A 20,255-nucleotide genomic window follows, 5' to 3' on the forward strand; every position below is an offset into this window, starting at 1 on the left:
TGCCAGACAAGCTGAGACTGTGGGACGTCAGAGCACGTCCATATCAAACAAAAAGTGGATATTTAGCATGCAAGTTCAATAACTCAAAATTTAACACAAGAAAGCTTTCTGCTAATGTACCTACATTACACTTTAACTGTTGCAATATTTTTACAGCAGGCAAAATTTGCACAGCCCTTGCTTTGCAAAGAAACAACACAACATTTGACTCTGTGATCTTGAAATTTATGAATTACATAGATCCCAATATTTTTGTTACTTTTTTTTTAATTTCCTTCCTCACAACACCAGTAATAGAAAGAAAATATATTAATTTACTTGATTATTTAGTAATTATTCGTTATTAATATAGTTTATACGGCGAAATATCTACTTTTTGATATGGGACGTGCTCTGACGTCCCTCGGCCCCAGCTTGTCTGGCAAAACAGAGCAATCTGTGAAACGTGGAGACCTCTGAAGATCCTCGCCACTTAAAAAAACAAGAGGTAAAACACTAGAAAATATCCTGTAATCATATAAAGCATCAAAAGAAATAAAAACATTGACAACAATAAGGCTTAACTCATCAGATGGATACATCTAACAAAAATCTATGATTATTTCAAGAAAATTATCAATGCATATGAGCATATAATATAAAAAAAAAAAGATGTGGTATGATTGCCAATTGCCAAGAGACCATGTGACACAGAAATTAACAAATATAGGTCACCGTACGACCTTCAACAATGAGCAAAGCTCATACCGCATAGTTAGCTATAAAAGGCTCTGAAATGACAAATGTAGAACAATTCAAACGAGAAAACTAATGGCCTAATTTATGTATAAAAATATGAACAAAAAACAAATATGTAACGCAGCAACACACGACAACCACTGAATTAAAGACTTCTGACTTTGGACAGGCACATACATACAGAATGTGGCGAGGTTAAACATGTTAGCGGAATCCCAACCCTCCCTTTAACCTGGGACAGTGGTGTAACAGTACAACATAAGAACGAACTATACAAATCAGTTGAAAAAGGCTTAACTCATTAGATGGATACAAATAGAAATACATCTAACAAAAACAGAGAGTGGACGTGACCGAGTACTTGTACATCCCATAAAAAAAAGACACTCAGTACAGATCTGAGAGTACTCGCAGTTGCTGACAGCTAGTTCAATGCCAATTACAACTAATAAAAAGTAATGCATCTGAGACTAAATTGTCAATCATTACACATCCAGCATCCAATGGCACGGTAAACAACATCTCCGTAAAAATGAGGATGTGCTATCCCGTTGGAAATAAGTTTTCTACAGGTAGAACCAAACTTCAAAACCAAATCTAGAATTTAGTAAAGATTTTAAGTGATTTTTGGTAACGAAATCCCTGACTTAATAATTTACCAGTAATACATATATTTCGTTCATTAAAATCCAAAACGTTACAACAGACACGCGCAAAGCGGAGGAGTTGTGATATACAAACACCGTAAGATAGTGCCAAAGGAACATCGCCATCTAAAAAAGGAAAATTAACAATAAGGAACGAGGTATGGAAAGCAAAACAAATACTTTTAAAATTATCAGTACACATGAGCATATAAATCAATACTTTTCGCTTGGGTTTGGATGACTTTGAAATAAACGACCATAAACTCAATTAAAATCAACAAAGCACTAAAATGACCTTTAATATTAAACTTTTTTGGGCAATGTTATCAAGGACTATCAAGTGAGATGTAAATATTTCTGTACTTAACTTTTAAATTCCACATATTTTTTTTCATGTTAAAAGTTCAATATCCTTATAAATGCATCAATATCCCATATCCCATTTACTTTTAGGACAAATATCCCATATCCCAATATACCCTATACAAGCCTCTATATCTTATTCCGTCTGATCTTCCTAAAACTTGGCGGTAACAACAACGTGTGTCGGTTCTTTGTGACATTAAAGCCGTTATTTTGTCAAATTTCATTTAACTCGGTGGCTGCATGTTAAGCTGTAATTAGGAACATGTCCAATTACGTTAACTCAACGACTGAAAGTGAACTTTTATAAGTAGATATCATAGAAAATGTCGAACAAAAAACACTGACCGGGCGTGACAGGGACATTGGTCATCCCCCCCCCCCAAATAAAAAAGAAACACACTAAGTGCAGATCAATCTGAGTGTACCCGCAGTTACTGACCACTAGTTCAAAGCCAAACACAACTCTGACTGTTTATGACGTCTTACACTAAATCCACTGGATGTTGGATGTGTACTGATTGATAATTTTGACTTTGATGCATGATTTTTTTATAAGTTGTTAGTGGCTTTGAATTAGCTGTCAGTAACTGCGACTGAGTACTCTCAGATCTGTATTTAGTGTCTTTTTGTTGTTTGGATGTACAAGTATCCGCGGCCACGTCCACTTATATTTGTAGTATTTGTATTTTTGTCTATCTGATGAGTACAGCCTTAATAGTTCCGTCCTTGTGTTGTACTTTTACACCACTATCCCAGGTTTAGGGAAAAAGGGGCGTGTGTGTCCGCTATAACATGTTAAACCACCGCCACATTCTGTATGTATGTGCCTGTCCAAAATCAGGAGCCTGTAATTCAGTAGTTGTCGTTTTTTCTGTGTTACATATTTGTTATTCGTTAATTTTTTGTACATAAATTAGGCCGCTAGTTTTCTCGTTTGAACTGTTTTATATTGTCATTCCGATGCCTTTTATAGCTAATTATGCGGTATGGGCTTTGTTCATTGTTGAAGGCCGTACGGTGACCAATAGTTGATAATTTCTGTGTCATTTGGTCTCTTGTGGAGAGTTGTCTCATTGGCAATCATACCACATCTTCTTTTTTTTTTAAATAAAAAGTGTTGCACCTAAGAATAATATGTAGATGTATGTTTTTGTATCTTTCAATAAATACATGGTTTTGTCTTCATTATCTTTATACAGTACTAAAATAAAGAAAAGTCAGCGGATAGTCTATGATAACATTGAACCCTTTTGAACCCTGGAAAAATCGTTTTTTTTTAATTTTTAAAACAATATGAATGTTGTTGTTTGAACAATTATATGAATGTTGTTGTTTGAACAATAAGAATGTTGTTGTTTGAACAATATGAAAGTTGTTGTTTGAACAATATGAATGTTGTTGTCTACTAAAAAAAGTTGGACCTTTAATGAAAAAGATGACAATAAGTTAATGCTAATAAAATTTATTTAATTTTATACTTAAATTTCTGGATGAAGAAAAAAATGAAACCAGATAGGCAAGTGAGAAATTGTCCTATGAAATCAGTTCAATATAACAGACTTTCATTTCAAAAGGGTGTTGTTTTTTTGTTCGTAAACAAATATGGCACCTTAGTTTTTGATAGTTTAACCTCTAAACTATCGGTTTTGGATATTTCTGTTGTACTCATGTCAAATGGTGCTTGGAAAATATTTTAAAACCAAACTGAAAAAGGTAATTTATTTAGAACAAGCCAAAACGAGATGCTCAGAGAGGCACCCAGTCATAGATCATGCAGTGCAATAAACATTTTTGCTTGCTTAACGAGTTGATAAAGGGATAAACTACCGTAATAAGACGCGACTTCGCCGTCTTTTTTTTAATGAGGTAAGAGGTCGGGATTGGTTAGTAGTTTTTAGCTTCTCGTGTGGGTTTCCGGTTCCGATGAACTGATGATGAAACGTTAAAAATGTAAACAACTCATATTTTCAGTGCTATCGTATCCTGTAAGATAAAATGCCGTTGAAAGCAGTAGTATGCGAGTATAATAGGAGTCCGTGCTATTTATGAAATGGCAGACGACTCTCTTCTTCAGCGACAAGAAGAGGAATGGCAAGTTTTGCAAGCGGTTTACATGGACGATGTTGTCGATCTTAGAAAGAAGGTCGCATGGAAGGTATATTGTACACGACATGGGCTAAGCCTATGCATTATAATTCATAAAAGTATTTACTTATTGCAATTTAAAGTAGTTTACTTACACACAAGCCTCTCCTGTGTCTGTCTATGTAATATATGCCGTTAAAGTATTAAAACTCCAAATTATAGAAAAATGCATATTAGTTCAAAAAATTATTATTGTAATACATGTATCTCTATGACATGATTGATAACTATGTAACTGTGACCTGTTGGTTATTATACAAGGCAATATGTGTCCTCAAGGTATACTGTAAGGTTTATCTTAACGCACAGGCTGCTGTGAATGAAATGGCTGACCAGGGTCTGCCAGGCAAATCGTGTTGTCTTCTTTTTCCCGAAATATATACTGGGGAAGAACCATCTATAAATAGCTTACGGAATCCCCAGATTAGTGTCCAATTTCACCACATTATGCACGATTCAGGATGACCACCAAACTGATTGAGTGAATACAATGTGAAGGATGGTTCAATACATGTATTTAAAAAATTCAGCCAAAATTAGCTATATAGATACCTGCATGAAGGTTGTCATAGATCATGTAACTGCTGGTTGGGTATATATATGTACATTGTATGATACATGTATCTGAATGTATGACGTAAATTTTAACCAAATCAATGTACTGTAACAGCAAGTTCACTTTTGTTGTCCAGTTTTGAATAAATATATTTATATGTTGTTCTGTATTTTAGGTTGAGAGACCTTTGCATATATGTTTGATACTGAAACAGCAGCAGTCAGAAAGTGTAGCTAGGACTACTGACAGTGATAGCATGATCCATATGGTTATAAAATGTCCAAATAAATATCCTGATTTGTAAGTTTAAAAAACAAAATGATACAGATAAATATATACATGTACATGTATGTATTAGGACTATTAATTAAAACATGCATTTATGGGCCTTTTTCAAAAAATGTGGATTTTCTTGTACAATCAATATTTCTAAAAAAGTGTAAATATTTTTATCCGATTTTTAGATACACCATTTAGTTTTTGGTGTGTGTAACAAGTTCCAGCAAATTCAATATGAAATTTAGCTACAGAAATTGCTTCCAGTGGGTTTCAAAGGGTCCAAAAACCCCAAAATTGCTTGTACGAAATTGAAAAACTAGTCTTTTTTAAATGCTGGTTTTAATACCCAGCGGAGATTATTATTTTTCTTTTGTTATTATAAATATATAGGTATCACTGCAGGTATGTATACACAAATACAGGGAATTATTAGATTTTATTAGCATTTTTTTTTACTTTTCATTTCGTACTTAAAAAAATGTCAACTACATAACACACATGAAATAATGTTGCCAATAAACAACTGATTATATCCCTTGTAACTAAGGAAGTGTTCTCTACTTACTCTTCATCCTCTGATGACGTGCTTAAAGTTACAGGATGACATCATTGATTCATTTCAATATAGATTAGTTTTGGTGAGTACAAATTACTCCGTAATTTTATTCTATGTCAACTTTGTAACGGCAAAAACATTGATAAATTTTGGCATAAATATTTTTTTTTACATAAATCATTCAAAGTCTTTAATACTGACTCTAATTCAATAAAAACCATTTATCTGGTAGTATTAGGGTCAAGAAAAACATCCAAAAACCACAAATAGGTCAACTACATAACGGTCAACTACATAACGCAGTGAATCGTTATGTAGTTGACAAAAAGCGTTATGTAGTTGACAATGCTGAATTAAATTCACTTTAAAATATGTTTCTAAAAAGTGTTATTTTAACCATGTTAACTGTTTTGAAAAAAGTGTGATGATTTTTATGGAAATATATATCAAGCAAAATGTAAATATTATTAAAAAAAAATTAGGGACCGAAACTAAATCCGTTATGTAGTTGACATATGTCACATACTTGTTTCTATGTTATTTTTTAAAATATTTTTGTAGTAGCATTTAAGATTGCATATTTTTATTTCAGGTTGTATTGTTGTTAAACTATTCAATTTCATATATTAAAGTTGAAAATTGAATATTTTTTTTATTGTTATTTCACAACTGAAATATCCACATTTTTTGGAAATGACCCTTATATGATACAAATGTACCAAGGGGAAGACTTTTTCAAAATAGAGTGACCACACATACAAGCAATTTATGAGACTTTCACACATTTGATGGTGTACAAAATTATATTTCACACCTATCAATCTTTGTAAATTATAGTTTCCTTTCATGAAAACAGCTACAGATGTGACCATACCATCCTTTATACAGCAATGCAAAAAAACAAGCTAACCAATTTGTCCAGGAAGTGTTCAGTATTCAAAATCACAAAAATTAAAACAAGCGTACATTTATGATTTGATTCTGTGGGAATGCAACCCAACAAAGAAATTAAACAATACGTATTAATTTCTTAAATACGAATTAAATGACAAAAATTAGCACAGCAGTTAAGAAAAGTCTTTAGCTCTACAGTTTTTACATTTCTAAAGGTTTGTTAATGATGTGTTTTTTTGTGTTAGAGATTTTTTCATTTCATTTGTATACAAGGGAGATAATTGTTTGATTAATAAAATATCTTCAAAGATGTAATACTGTATAAGTCTTTTCTTTTTAAAGGGTACCAGAAATAAGTCTAGAAAAGTCCAAAGGACTGTCTAATGAACAAATTGCTGTGTTGAATACAGAACTAATAGAACGAGCCAAATCAATGGTTGGAGAGGTAACTTATGTGTAATGTAGAATAACTTACATTTTGTACAATTATTAAAGCCTGGTCATGTGACCGTGCTATTATTGAAATTTTATTAACTGAAGAGGTAGAATATTTTTTAGTTTATACTAAACTTATATAATTAAACATACATTACAAGAAATCTACATTTAACATTATATACATTCTTTAAAAAATTGAAAACAAATATACAAATGTAGAGGAGGAGCAAATCAGTACAAAGAGGGATCACTCTGTTTCTTCTCTTTAACTTTTACTTCTTTTACTCTTGTCTTAGCTTGATTGTATTGGGCCAAGTGAGCTTTTCCCATCACTTTGCGTCCGGCGTCGTCCTGCGTCGTTAACTTTTACAAAAATCTTCTCCTCTGAAACTACTCGGCCAAATTAAACCAAACTTGGCCACAATCATCATTGGGGTATCTAGTTTAAAAAATGTATCCGGTGACCCGGCCAACCAACCAAGATGGCCGCCACGTCTAAAATAGAACATAGGGGTAAAATGCAGTTTTTGGCTTATAACTCAAAAACCAAAGCATTTAGAGCAAATCTGACAGGGGTAAAATTATTTATCAGGTCAAGATCTATCTGCCCTGAAATTATCAGATGAATCGGAGAACCCGTTGTGGGGTTGCTGCCCCTGAATTGGTAATTTTAAGGAAATTTTGCTGTTTTTGGTTATTATCTTGAACATTATTATAGATAGAGATAAACTGTAAACAGCAATAATGTTCAGCAAAGTAAGATTTACAAATAAGTCAACATGACCGAAATGGTCAGTTGACCCCTTTAGGAGTTATTGCCCTTTATCGTCAATTTTTAACCCATGTTTCGTAAATCTTAGTAATCTTTTACAAAAATCTTCTTCTCTGAAACTACTGGACCAAATTAATCCAAACTTGGCCACAATCATCTTTGGGGTATCTAGTTTAAAAATTGTGTCCGGTGACTTGGCCTTCCAACCAAGATGGCCGCCATGGCTAAAAATAGAACATAGGGGTAAAATGCAGTTTTTGGTTTATGACTCAAAAACCAAAGCATTAAGAGCAAATCTGACACAGGGTATATTTGTTTATCAGGTCAAGTTCTATCTTCCCTGAAATTTTCAGATGAATCGGACAACCCGTTGTTGGGTTGTTGCCCCTAAATTGGTAATTTTAAGGAAATTTTACTGTTTTTGGTTATTATCTTGAATATTATTATAGATAGAGATAAACTGTAAACAGCAATAATGTTCAGCAAAGTAAGATTTACAAATAAGTCAAACTGACCGAAATGGTCAAATGACCCCTTTAGGAGTTATTGCCCTTTATAGTCAATGTTTAACCATTTTTCGTAAATCTTAGTAATCTTTTACAAAAATCTTCCGCTCTGAAACTACTGGGCCAAATTAATCCAAACTTGGCCACAATCATCTTTGGGGTATCTAGTTTAAAAAATATGTCTGGTGACCCGGCCATCCAACCAAGATGGCCGCCATGGCTAAAAATAGAACATAGGGGTAAAATGCAGTTTTTGGTTTATAACTCAAAAACCAAAGCATTTAGAGCAAATCTGACATAGGTTTATTTGTTTATCAGGTCAAGGTCTATCTGCCCTGAAAGTTTCAGATGAATCGGACAACCTGTTGTTGGGTTGCTGCCCATAAATTGGTAATTTAAAGGAAATTTTACTGTTTTTTGTTATTATTATCTTTAATATTATTATAGATAGAGATAAACTGTAAACAGCAATAATGTTCAGCAAAGTAAGATTTACAAATAAGTCAAACTGACCGAAATGGTCAGTTGACCCCTTTAGGAGTTATTGCCCTTTATAGTCAATTTTTAACCATTTTTCGTAAATCTTAGTAATCTTTTAGAAAAATCTTCTCCTCTGAAACTACTGGGCCAAATTAATCCAAACTTGGCCACAATCATCTTTGGGTAATCTAGTTTAAAAAATGTGTCTGGTGACCCGGCCATCCAACGAAGATGGCCGCCATGGCTAAAAATAGAACATAGGGGTAAAATGCAGTTTTTGGTTTATAACTCAAAAACCAAAGCATTAAGAGCAAATCTGACAATGGGTAAAATTGTTTATCAGGTCAAGATCTATCTGCCCGGAAATTTTAAGATGAATCGGACAACCCTTTGTTGGGTTGCTGCCCCTAAATTGGTAATTTTAAGGAAATTTTACTGTTTTGGGTTATAATCTTGAATATTATTATAGATAGAGATAAACTGTAAACAGCAATAATGTACAGCAAAGTAAGATTTACAAATAAGTCAACATGACTGAAATGGTCAATTGACCCCCTAAGGAGTTATTGTTATTTATAGTCAATTTTTAACAATTTTCATAAAATTTGTAAATTTTTACTAACATTTTCCACTGAAACTACTTGGCCAAGTTCATTATAGATAGAGATAATTGTAAGCAGCAAGAATGTTCAGTAAAGTAAGATCTACAAACACATCACCATCACCAAAACACAATTTTGTCATGAATCCATCTGCTTCCTTTGTTTAATATTCACATTGACCAAGGTGAGCGACACAGGCTCTTTAGAGCCTCTAGTTTTTATTTAGATGCAGACTTAATACTGTACTAAAGCCTAGACTTCATTTATCATGATCCAGATATGTAGCTTTCATAAATTCATGTTTGCACCGGGTTTGAAAAATATTGATTATTAATTTCTTAGAATTATAATCTCAGTGATTTTAAAGACTGCACTCTTTGAAAAAAATGCAGCTCTTTTTTATTAAGTCATGTAAATAGTTGTGACAAAGCCTTTCACATCTGCGTAGTAGATCAAATTTTTCTCTTGTTCTTGTCCCTTTTTTTTTAAATGTCAAATTTACTCAAGGGGATATTTACATGATTTTATCTTATAGCGAAAATAAATGATTAATCCCATATTAAAATATACCACTTTTTAACATAATACATGATTCTTTATTTATTTGTTTTTTTTCAAATTAGTATTGTATGACACAGACTATTAATGTTAATGTCATGGTAGCTCTTTTGTATACATACATTTATTGTAGATAAACCACAGGGAAATGTTGTTAATTTTCTTATATACTGTAGCTGTTAACCATCAGTTTAAAAAGACTATATGACCAACTGCAACAAATTCAAAACATCTCTTTATAATACTACAATACTTCATATACATATACAAATGTTTAAAATGTTGCAGAATTTGTTTTTTATACCTTTTTCAGGTTATGGTTCTAGAACTAGCTCAACATGTACAGACATTTCTTTTTTATACCCTTTTCAGGTTATGGTTCTAGAACTAGCTCAACATGTACAGACATTTCTTTTTATGCCCCACCTACGATAGTAGAGGGGCATTATGTTTTCTGGTCTGTGCGTCCGTTCGTCCGTCTGTCCGTCCGTCCGTCCGTCTGTCCCGCTTCAGGTTAAAGTTTTTGGTCAAGGTAGTTTTTGATGAAGTTGAAGTCCAATCAACTTGAAACTTAGTATACATGTGCCCTATGATATGATCTTTCTAATTTAAATGCCAAATTAGAGTTTTGACCCCAATTTTACGGTTCACTGAACATAGAAAATGATAGTGCAAATTTCAGGTTAAAGTTTTTGGCTTCAAGTTAAAGTTTTTGGTCAATGTAGTTTTTGATGAAGTTGAAGTCCAATCAACTTGAAACTTAGTATACATGTGCCCTATGATATGATCTTTCTAATTTAAATGCCAAATTAGAGTTTTGACCCCAATTTTACGGTTCACTGAACATAGAAAATGATAGTGCAAATTTCAGGTTAAAGTTTTTGGATTCAGGTTAAAGTTTTTGGTCAAGGTAGTTTTTGATGAAGTTGAAGTCCAATCAACTTGAAACTTAGTATACATGTGCCCTATGATATGATCTTTCTAATTTAAATGCCAAATTAGAGTTTTGACCCCAATTTTACGGTTCACTGAACATAGAAAATGATAGTGCAAATTTCAGGTTAAAGTTTTTGGTCAAGGTAGTTTTTGATAAAGTAGAAGTCCAATCAACTTGAAACTTAGTATACATGTTCCCTTTGATAAGATCATTCTAATTTTAATGCCAAATTAGAGAATTTATTCCAATTTCACAGTCCTTTAAACATAGAAAATGATAGTGCGAGTGGGGCATCCGTGTACTGTGGACACATTCTTGTTTATACCTTTTTCAGGTTATGGTTCTAGAACTAGCTCAACATGTACAGACATTTCTTCGTGATAACTACAAAGGTCCACAGAAATCTTTTTATGAAGAAATGTTGAGTAACCAATTGAAACAACAAGAAAAACTAAAAATAGAACAACAAAAAAGACTTGATTTTCTAAAAAGAAAGGAAGAAAAAGAGGTATTCAATGTTTTTGTTTGATTATTTCAGTGATTTGCCTTTGACCTTAAACCATATTATTTAAAACCATGAAGTTATTCTCAAATGAATTAGCACTAGGATTGTCAGTTTTCCTATCGAAGCTCAGTGGTTTTTTCTTGGTACTCTGGTTTCCTCCACCAATAAGAATTGGCCGCCATGAAATAGCCCAAAAGCAGTGCTTCAAAGTAGCTTTAAAACACATAAAATCAAAACAAATCAAATGAATTAGCAATTGAAAAAAAGATTAAGTGACCAATTACAACAAATTAAAACATCTATTTACTTTGTATTAAATTGTTTAAAATGATGTTACAAAATTGAGAACAACAGAAAAGACTTGATTTTCTGAAAAGAAAAGGAGAAAAAGATGTATTTGATGTTTTTGATTGATTATAACATCGATTTACCCTTGGCATTTGACCTTACATCATGTATTTCAAACCATGGAGTTATCCTCTTTTCAAAAGAATCAGAAATTAATAATATACCGATATTCTGGAAAGACAGTGTTATCAAATATCACAATGGGATCATGGAAATAGTGATATCACAATGGGATCATGGAAATAGCGATATTTCCCTTAAATCATAGTTGATTTTATTATTAGCTCACCTGGCCTAAAAGGCCAAGTGAGCTTTTCTCATCACTTGGCGTCCGGCGTCGTCCGGCGTCGTCCGTCGTCGTCGTTAACTTTTACAAAAATCTTCTCCTCTGAAACTACTGGGCCAAATTAAACCAAACTTGGCCACAATCATCATTGGGGTATCTAGTTTAAAAAATGTGTCCGGTGACCCGGCCAACCATCCAAGATGGCCGCCATGGCTAAAAATAGAACATAGGGGTAAAATGCAGTTTTTGGCTTATAACTCAAAAACCAAAGCATTTAGAGCAAATCTGACAGGGTAGAATTGTTAAACAGGTGAAGATCTATCTGCCCTGAAATTTTCAGATGAATCGGATAACCCGTTGTTGGGTTGCTGCATCTGAATTAGTAATTTTAAGGAAATTTTGCTGTTTTTGGTTATTATCTTGAATATTATTATAGATAGAGATAAACAGTAAACAGCAATTATGTTCAGCAAAGTAAGATTTACAAATAAGTCAACATGACTGAAATGGTCAGTTGACCCCTTTAGGAGTTATTGCCTTTTATAGTAAATTTTTAACCATTTTTCGTAAATCTTAGTAATATTTTACAAAAATCTTCTCCTCTGAAACTCCTGGGCTAAATTAATCCAACTTGGCCACAATCATCTTTTGGGTTAGTAGTTTGAAAAATGTGTCCGGTGACCCGGCCATCAAACCAAGATGGCCGCCATGGCTAAAAATAGAACATGGGGTAAAATGCAGTTTTTGGCTTATAACTCAAAACCAAAAGCATTTAGAGCAAATCTGACAAGGGGTAAAATTGTTTATCAGTTCAAGATCTATCTGCCCTGAAATTTTCAGATGAATCGGACAACCCGTTGTTGGGTTGCTGGCCCTGAATTAGTAATTTTAAGGAAATTTTGCTCTTTTTGGTTATTATCTTGAATATTATTATAGATAGAGATAAACTATAAACAGCAATAATGTTCACCAAAGTAAGATTTACAAATAAGTCAACATGACTGAAATGGTCAGTTGACCCCTTTAGGAGTTATTGCCCTTTATAGTCAATTTTTAACCATTTTTCGTAAATCTTGGTAATCTTTTACAAAAATCTTCTCTGAAACTACTAGGCCAAATTAATCCAAACTTGGCCACAATCATCTTTTGGGCTAGTAGTTCAAAAAATGTGTCCGGTGACCCGGCCATCTAACAAAGATGGCCGCCATGGCTTAAAATAGAACATGGGGTAAAATGCAGTTTTTGGCTTATAACTCAAAACCCAAAGCATTTAGAGCAAATCTGACAAGGGGTAAAATTGTTTATCAGGTCAACATTTATCTGCTCTGAAATTTTTAGATGAATCGGACAACCCGTTGTTGGGTTGCTGACCCTGAATTGTTAGTTTTAAGGAAATTTTGCTGTTTTTGGTCATTATCTTGAATATTATTATTGATAGAGATAAACTGTTAACAACAATAATGCTCAGCAAAGTAAGATTTACAAATAAGTCAACATGACCGAAATGGTCAATTGACCCCCTTAGGAGTTATTGTTCTTTATAGTCAATTTTTAACAATTTTCATAAAATTTGTAAATTTTTACTAACATTTTCCACTGAAACTCATGGGCCAAGTTCATTATAGATAGAGATAATTTAAATTAGCAAGAATGTTCAGTAAAGTAAGATGTACAAACACATCACCATCACCAAAACACAATTTTGTCATGAATCCATCTGTTTCCTTTAATATTCACATAGACCAAGGTGAGCGACACAGGCTCTTTAGAGCCTCTAGTTAATTTTGCTTTTAAATCTATACAGAAAACTGCATGGTACATGTATATGTACCATTTGAGTGATTTTTTAATTTCAACTATTATTATTACTTTATTTAGATAAATAAAGTATATAAAATTCAAGGGAAATAACTCTAGCACAAAACTACAATATTTGCATTGGTGAGATCTTTTCCCCACTGACAGCCTAGATAAGAGTTCCAAATGAACTAATTAATTAGTATCAAAACTGTAAATAATACTTACCGCTACAGCTTTAACTGTAAGGTACCCTGAAATTGTTAGTATCTATAAGATAAAATTAAGAACAGGGTTTCATATAGATAAGTATTATTTTCTTTTATTTCATGTTAGAATAGTATAATTAAATACAATGTTCAATAATAAAATAATACACTGATCAGAAATTAATTATATACCGGTACTTTTTTTTTTAATTAAATACAATGTTCAATGATACCTATTAACATAGATTTAAAATCCCTTTTAGCATTTTATATTCTGCAATTTCTGTGACATTCTAAGAATTTTTTCAATAACAACATTGTGCAACTCCTATAAATTTTGGATTGATTTAGTTAAATGTAGGACTTTTACATTTGTTACAACTTCTAGATAAAAAAAATAGATTTTAGATATAGTTGTGAAAGATATTCGAGATTAGGGAGGGGATGGTAGTAAGTATCAATTTGCTAAAAAATAGATTTTCATGTTCTTTTATTTTGAGTTAATGTGAACATAGAAGTTGTTTACATGATGTTCAAGTATCTTCTGTTTATTGTGAGAACAAAACTTTCCAGCAGTGTTGATTAAAGCAAGTTTGTAACATTTTGTGTACCTCATAAGATAAATAACTAACAAGACTTAGAAACAAAGATGAATTAATATATTATATGGGGATTCAATTGTTAAACTATTTGATCATTTAAGGAATGACTGTAATATTTTTTCTGTCTATGAAGAAATAACATGAAAAATTTGGTGCACACTGAATAACGCGTGTAGCAGGTTATTTAACAGTGTGCATCACATTTTTATGTTATTTCGAATAGACAGAAAAAATATTAGTCATTTCTTATAATTTAATTCTAAATTCCATTTTAAACCCTAGAAAACCATGATTAACGTTGATGACGTCACGGTCACATGACTAAATTATGTCTATGGGCTGATAACAAAATAATGTCAGCCAATCAAAAAACATGTTACATCCAAAATTGAATTATTGCAAAATAATTGTAAAATAATGTGTAAAATACTGAAAGTTCTATATTTAGAATAAATCAAATATCTCAATGATATGTCATATATTTATTGAATGTAAAAGAATGGTACTGTATAAAAATAAGAAGATGTGGTATGATTGCCAATGAGATAAATATCAAACAGAGTTCAAGTGAAGTGGATGTAAGCCATTATAGGCAACTGTAAGACCTTCAACAATTAGAAAATCATACTGTACAGCTGGCTATAAAAAGCTTAGAGATGAAAAAATTCAATGGAGAAAGTTAACAGCCTAATTTATTTATAAGAAAACAGTTTACAAAAACAAATATTACAGACATGAACTAACAACAACCACTAAAATGCAAGCTCCTGGCATTGGACAGGTGCATAAAGCATGTGACAGGGTTAAAAAGGTTTGATGCTCCAAATTCAATGTTCATTTTTTCTTTGAATTTAACTTCAGACACACACATGAATTTTATTCATTAACTTATAATCTTGTGCTTTGCCTGTTTCAGAGACAACTTCTAGAGGATGAAATACAGAAGAGACAACATGCTCTGAAAGAAGAAACAAAGAAAATAAAGGAGACCAAACAGGTACAATTCAAATGTTTATACTTTTCTAATATGTCTATCATAGAACTTCAGGGGCCGTATTATGTTTTCTGGTTTATGAATCTATCTGTTCTTCTCAATGTTATCAAAGTACAAATAATATTCACCTGATAAAATTTTCATATTAAATATTATTGAAATGTTTGCTGTTGGACATACAGTAGAACAGTCATTTAACCATCAATGTGTTTTACACTTTATATGCTTGACTGCAGAAAATAGATATCTTAAATGAATATAGCTACCCAATTTTATTTGCATAAATTTAAAAACATATTGCACTGAAACAAATCTTTTCGTAGCATGATCTTCATAATATCATCTATATATTAATCTATTTATTTCTATAATTAGATATCTGATGAGAAACCAACAGAACAAGAGAAAGCTGTACCAGCTACTCCTATTACTGAAGTACCAACATGTTCCACAATTGGTACCCCAAGTACTCCTAGAAGACCAAGAATGTCTCATTCACCCTCGCCATTAATTGTACTGCCAAGTAATGAGAATAAATATAACCAGGATAAGAGAAGAAGGTATGTGGTTGTTATGTTTTTATTTTATGTCCTTTTAAAAAAAGCAGTCCTGGTAGTTAATCAATAAAATTTGCACCACTTTTCTTCCTGTGTACCAGCTTTAGTATAAACCATGTAACCTCAAGTTTCCAAAATATTCTATAGAAACACCAATTAAAACAATTTTGGTGCTTTGAAACACAGCATTTTTTTACTGAAATGTCAAATTTAAAGTGATATTTTTTTTCCAACCCTTTTTCGTATGCAACCTGATGTGACATACTTTGATTTGGTGGTATTACACCTACATACACATACTTGATCCTATATTATCATATTTCATTTCTTAAATTTTTATTTGGTAGCTATATAGACCAAACACATTTCATGGATGCAGATTCAAATATATTTGTCAAAAATATTCATATTTTTTCTATTTATGACAACTAGACTAGGAAAATATAGCTGCTTCACATACATGACGATGATGTAAGTGTCATGAACCTGGTGTTCAGAGGTTGTAGTTTGTTGATGTGGTTCATAAGTTTTTCTTGTTTCTAATTTTTGATATAGTTTAGACTGTTGGTTTTCCATTTCAATGATTTACACTAGTCATTTTTAGGGCCCTTTTTAGCCTGCTGTTCATTGTAAGCCAAGGCTCTGTGTTGAAGACTGTACTTTGACCTATAATAGTTTACTTTTACAAATTATGACTTTAAAAGATGGAGAGTTGTCTCATACCACATCTTCTTATATCTATGAAAAGTAATTTTAGTAAATGCTTATTGTTTCCATTTAATAAGTATTAACAATGGAAGGTACACATATTTTGTAAGGACATTATCTGAAACTATTTGCAAAAGATTTGCATTTACACATTTAATTTGCTTCATATACATGTAAATAAAAAATAACAATCTTATTTACATATATATACAATGGGAGATAACTGTTATATTTTAGAAAAAGTTTTCTGTTGTACAATGTACCTATTTTATGAGATTATGTACAGATTGCTTTTAAACTTTTTATACGACCGCAAAATTTTTTATTTTTTGGTCGTATATTGCTATCACGTTGGCGTCGTCGTCGTCGTCCGAATACTTTTAGTTTTCGCACTTTAACTTTAGTAAAAGTGAATAGAAATCAATGAAATTTTAACACAAGGTTTATGACCACAAAAGGAAGGTTGGGATTGATTTTTGGAGTTTTGGTCCCAACATTTTAGGAATTAGGGGCCAAAAAGGGCCCAAATAAGCATTTTCTTGGTTTTCGCACTATAACTTTAGTTTAAGTGAATAGAAATCTATGAAATTTTGACACAAGGTTTATGACCACAAAAGGACGGTTGGGATTAATTATGGGAGTTTTGGTTCCAACAGTTGAGGAATTAAGGGCCAAAAAAGGGCCCAAATAAGCATTATTCTTGGTTTTCGCACAATAACTTTAGTATAAGTAAATAGAAATCAATGAAATTTAAACACAAGGTTTATGACCACAAAAGGAAGGTTGGGATTGATTTTTGGAGTTAGGGTCACAACAGTTTATGAATTAGGGGCCAAAAAGGAGCCCAAATAGGCATTATTTTTGGTTTTTGCACCATAACTTTAGTATAAATTTAAACACAAGGTTTATGACCATAAAAGGAAGATTGGGTTTGATTTTGGGAGTTTTGGTCCCAACAGTTTAGGAATAAGGGGCCCAAAGTGTCCAAAATTGAACTTTGTGTTATTTCATCAAAAATTGAATAATTGGGGTTCTTTGATATGCCGAATCTAACTATGTATGTAGATTCTTAATTTTTGGGCCCGTTTTCAAATTGGTCTACATTAAGGTCCAAAGGGTCCAAAATTAAACTTAGTTTGATTTTAACAAAACTTGAATCCTTGGGGTTCTTTGATATGCTGAATTTAAAAATGTACTTAGATTTTTAATTATTGGCCTAGTTTTCAAGTTGGTCAAAATGGGGGTCCAAATTTAAACTTTGTTTGATTTCATCAAAAATTGAATAAATGGGTTCTTTGATATGCCAAATCTAACTGTGTATGTAGATTCTTAATTTTTGGTCCAGTTTTCAAATTGGTCTACATTAAGGTCCGAAGGGTCCAAAATTAAACTAAGTTTGATTTTAACAAAAATTAAATTCTTGGGCTTATTTGATATGCTTTTTCTAAACATGTACTTTGATTTTTGATTATGGGCCCAGTTTTCAAGTTGGTCCAAAAGTGATTTTAGTAAATGCTTATTGTTTCCATTTAATAAGTATTAACAATGGAAGGTACACATATTTTGTAAGGACATTATCTGAAACTATTTGCACAAGACTTGCATTTACACATTTAAATTGCTTCATATACATGTGAATTGCTTCATATAGATGTAAATAAAAAATACCAACCTTATTTTCACATATATACAATGGGAGATAACTGTTATATTTTAGAAAAAAATTCTGTTGTACTATTTTATCAGATTATTGCTTTTAAACTTTTTAAAAATGATAATAAATATATGAAAATATACATAACATACAGATGGACATATGTGTCACATGATAAGATATCTATTTGAAGAATCAAAAACTTCTGAAATCACCAACTTTGAGCATGAAAAAAAACATAAATGAGTCCTCAAAATCAGTAGGCTATTCCATTAAAATGTATATGGGAGGTTAGTAAGGGACTTTCAAAATATCCCTACAACCAAGAACCATTTTGTAGATAATTTTGAATAATAGTAATAGAAGCATACTGAAAAAAGACCCATGACCCACATTCAATAATTAAACTTCCCTTCCTACAGTCCCACAAACATTTTAATGGAATATCCCTTAATGGATATTTTATATGATATGGTCTGTACAAATCAAAGATTGTCAAAAGTTAATCATTGATCCATATGAAAAATACATGTAGTATGTCCCACTTGCACTATTTCAGTAATCATCCAAGTGAGTGATTTTTCAGTTAAAATTATTTTATTTTACATTTTTAATTTTGATATATTCAGGAGGACCAGTACCCCATTGAGAGATACCGATGATTCTGATCACCAATGTAAAGATCATACTGGAGGGATAGTGGTTATAGCCTTCAATACTAAATCAGAGAGAACAATACATAGAGGCACATGTTTAGGTAATGTTTTATAATACATCCCCAATGTAAAGACCATACTGGAGGGATAGTGGCTATAGCCTTCAATACTAAATCAGAGAGAACAATACATAGAGGCACATGTTTAGGTAATGTTTTATAATACATCATCAATGTAAAGACCATACTGGAGGGATAGTGGTGATAGCCTTCAATACTAAATCAGAGAGAACAATACATAGAGGCACATGTTTAGGTAATGTTTTATAATACATCCCCAATGTAAAGATCATACTGGAGGGATAGTGGTTATAGCCTTCAATACTAAATCAGAGAGAACAATACATAGAGGCACATGTTTAGGTAATGTTTTATAATACATCCCCAATCTAAAGATCATACTGGAGGGATAGTGGTTATAGCCTTCAATACTAAATCAGAGAGAACAATACATAGAGGCACATGTTTAGGTAATGTTTTATAATACATCCCCAATCTAAAGATCATACTGGAGGGATAGTGGTTATAGCCTTCAATACTAAATCAGAGAGAACAATACATAGAGGCACATGTTTAGGTAATGTTTTATAATACATCCCCAATCTAAAGATCATACTGGAGGGATAGTTGTTATAGCCTTCAATACTAAATCAGAGAGAACAATACATAGAGGCACATGTTTAGGTAATGTTTTATAATACATCCCCAATGTAAAGACCATACTGGAGGGAAAGTGGTTATAGCCTTCAATACTAAATCAGAGAGAACAATACATAGAGGCACATGTTTAGGTAATGTTTTATAATACATCCCCAATCTAAAGATCATACTGGAGGGATATTGGTGATAGTCTTCAATACTAAATCAGAGAGAACAATACATAGAGGCACATGTTAAGGTAATGTTTTATAATACATCCCCAATCTAAAGATCATACTGGAGGGATAGTGGTGATAGTCTTCAATACTAAATCAGAGAGAACAATACATAGAGGCACATGTTAAGTTAATGTTTTATAATACATCCCCAATGTAAAGACCATACTGGAGGGATAGTGGTTATAGCCTTCAATACTAAATCAGAGAGAACAATACATAGAGGCACATGTTTAGGTAATGTTTTATAATACATCCCCAATCTTAAGACCATACTGGAGGGATAGTGGTGATAGTCTTCAATACTAAATCAGAGAGAACAATACATAGAGGCACATGTTTAGGTAATGTTTTATAATACATCCCCAATGTAAAGACCATTCTGGAGGGATAGTGGTAATAGCCTTCAATACTAAATCAGAGAGAACAATACATAGAGGCACATGTTTAGGTAATGTTTTATAATACATCCCCAATGTAAAGATCATACTGGAGGGATAGTTGTTATAGCCTTCAATACTAAATCAGAGA

General features: G+C 32.2%; 1 protein-coding gene across 1 annotated transcript in view; it reads left to right on the forward strand.

The window, feature by feature from the left end:
• Positions 1 to 3,659: 3,659 nt before the first annotated feature.
• LOC139516255 (eIF-2-alpha kinase GCN2-like) overlaps positions 3,660 to 20,255 on the forward strand; it is a 135,586-nt gene continuing 118,990 nt past the window's right edge. Inside the window, exons 1-7 of the mRNA XM_071306252.1 lie at positions 3,660 to 3,906; positions 4,628 to 4,752; positions 6,524 to 6,626; positions 10,809 to 10,982; positions 15,138 to 15,218; positions 15,591 to 15,775; positions 18,764 to 18,891. Coding sequence (XP_071162353.1) covers positions 3,802 to 3,906; positions 4,628 to 4,752; positions 6,524 to 6,626; positions 10,809 to 10,982; positions 15,138 to 15,218; positions 15,591 to 15,775; positions 18,764 to 18,891 — 901 coding nt within the window. The 5' untranslated portion in view covers positions 3,660 to 3,801. The remainder of the gene's footprint in view (positions 3,907 to 4,627; positions 4,753 to 6,523; positions 6,627 to 10,808; positions 10,983 to 15,137; positions 15,219 to 15,590; positions 15,776 to 18,763; positions 18,892 to 20,255) is intronic.

Source organism: Mytilus edulis, chromosome 3 (genome assembly GCF_963676685.1).
Source record: "Mytilus edulis chromosome 3, xbMytEdul2.2, whole genome shotgun sequence".
NCBI lineage: Eukaryota > Metazoa > Mollusca > Bivalvia > Mytilida > Mytilidae > Mytilus > Mytilus edulis.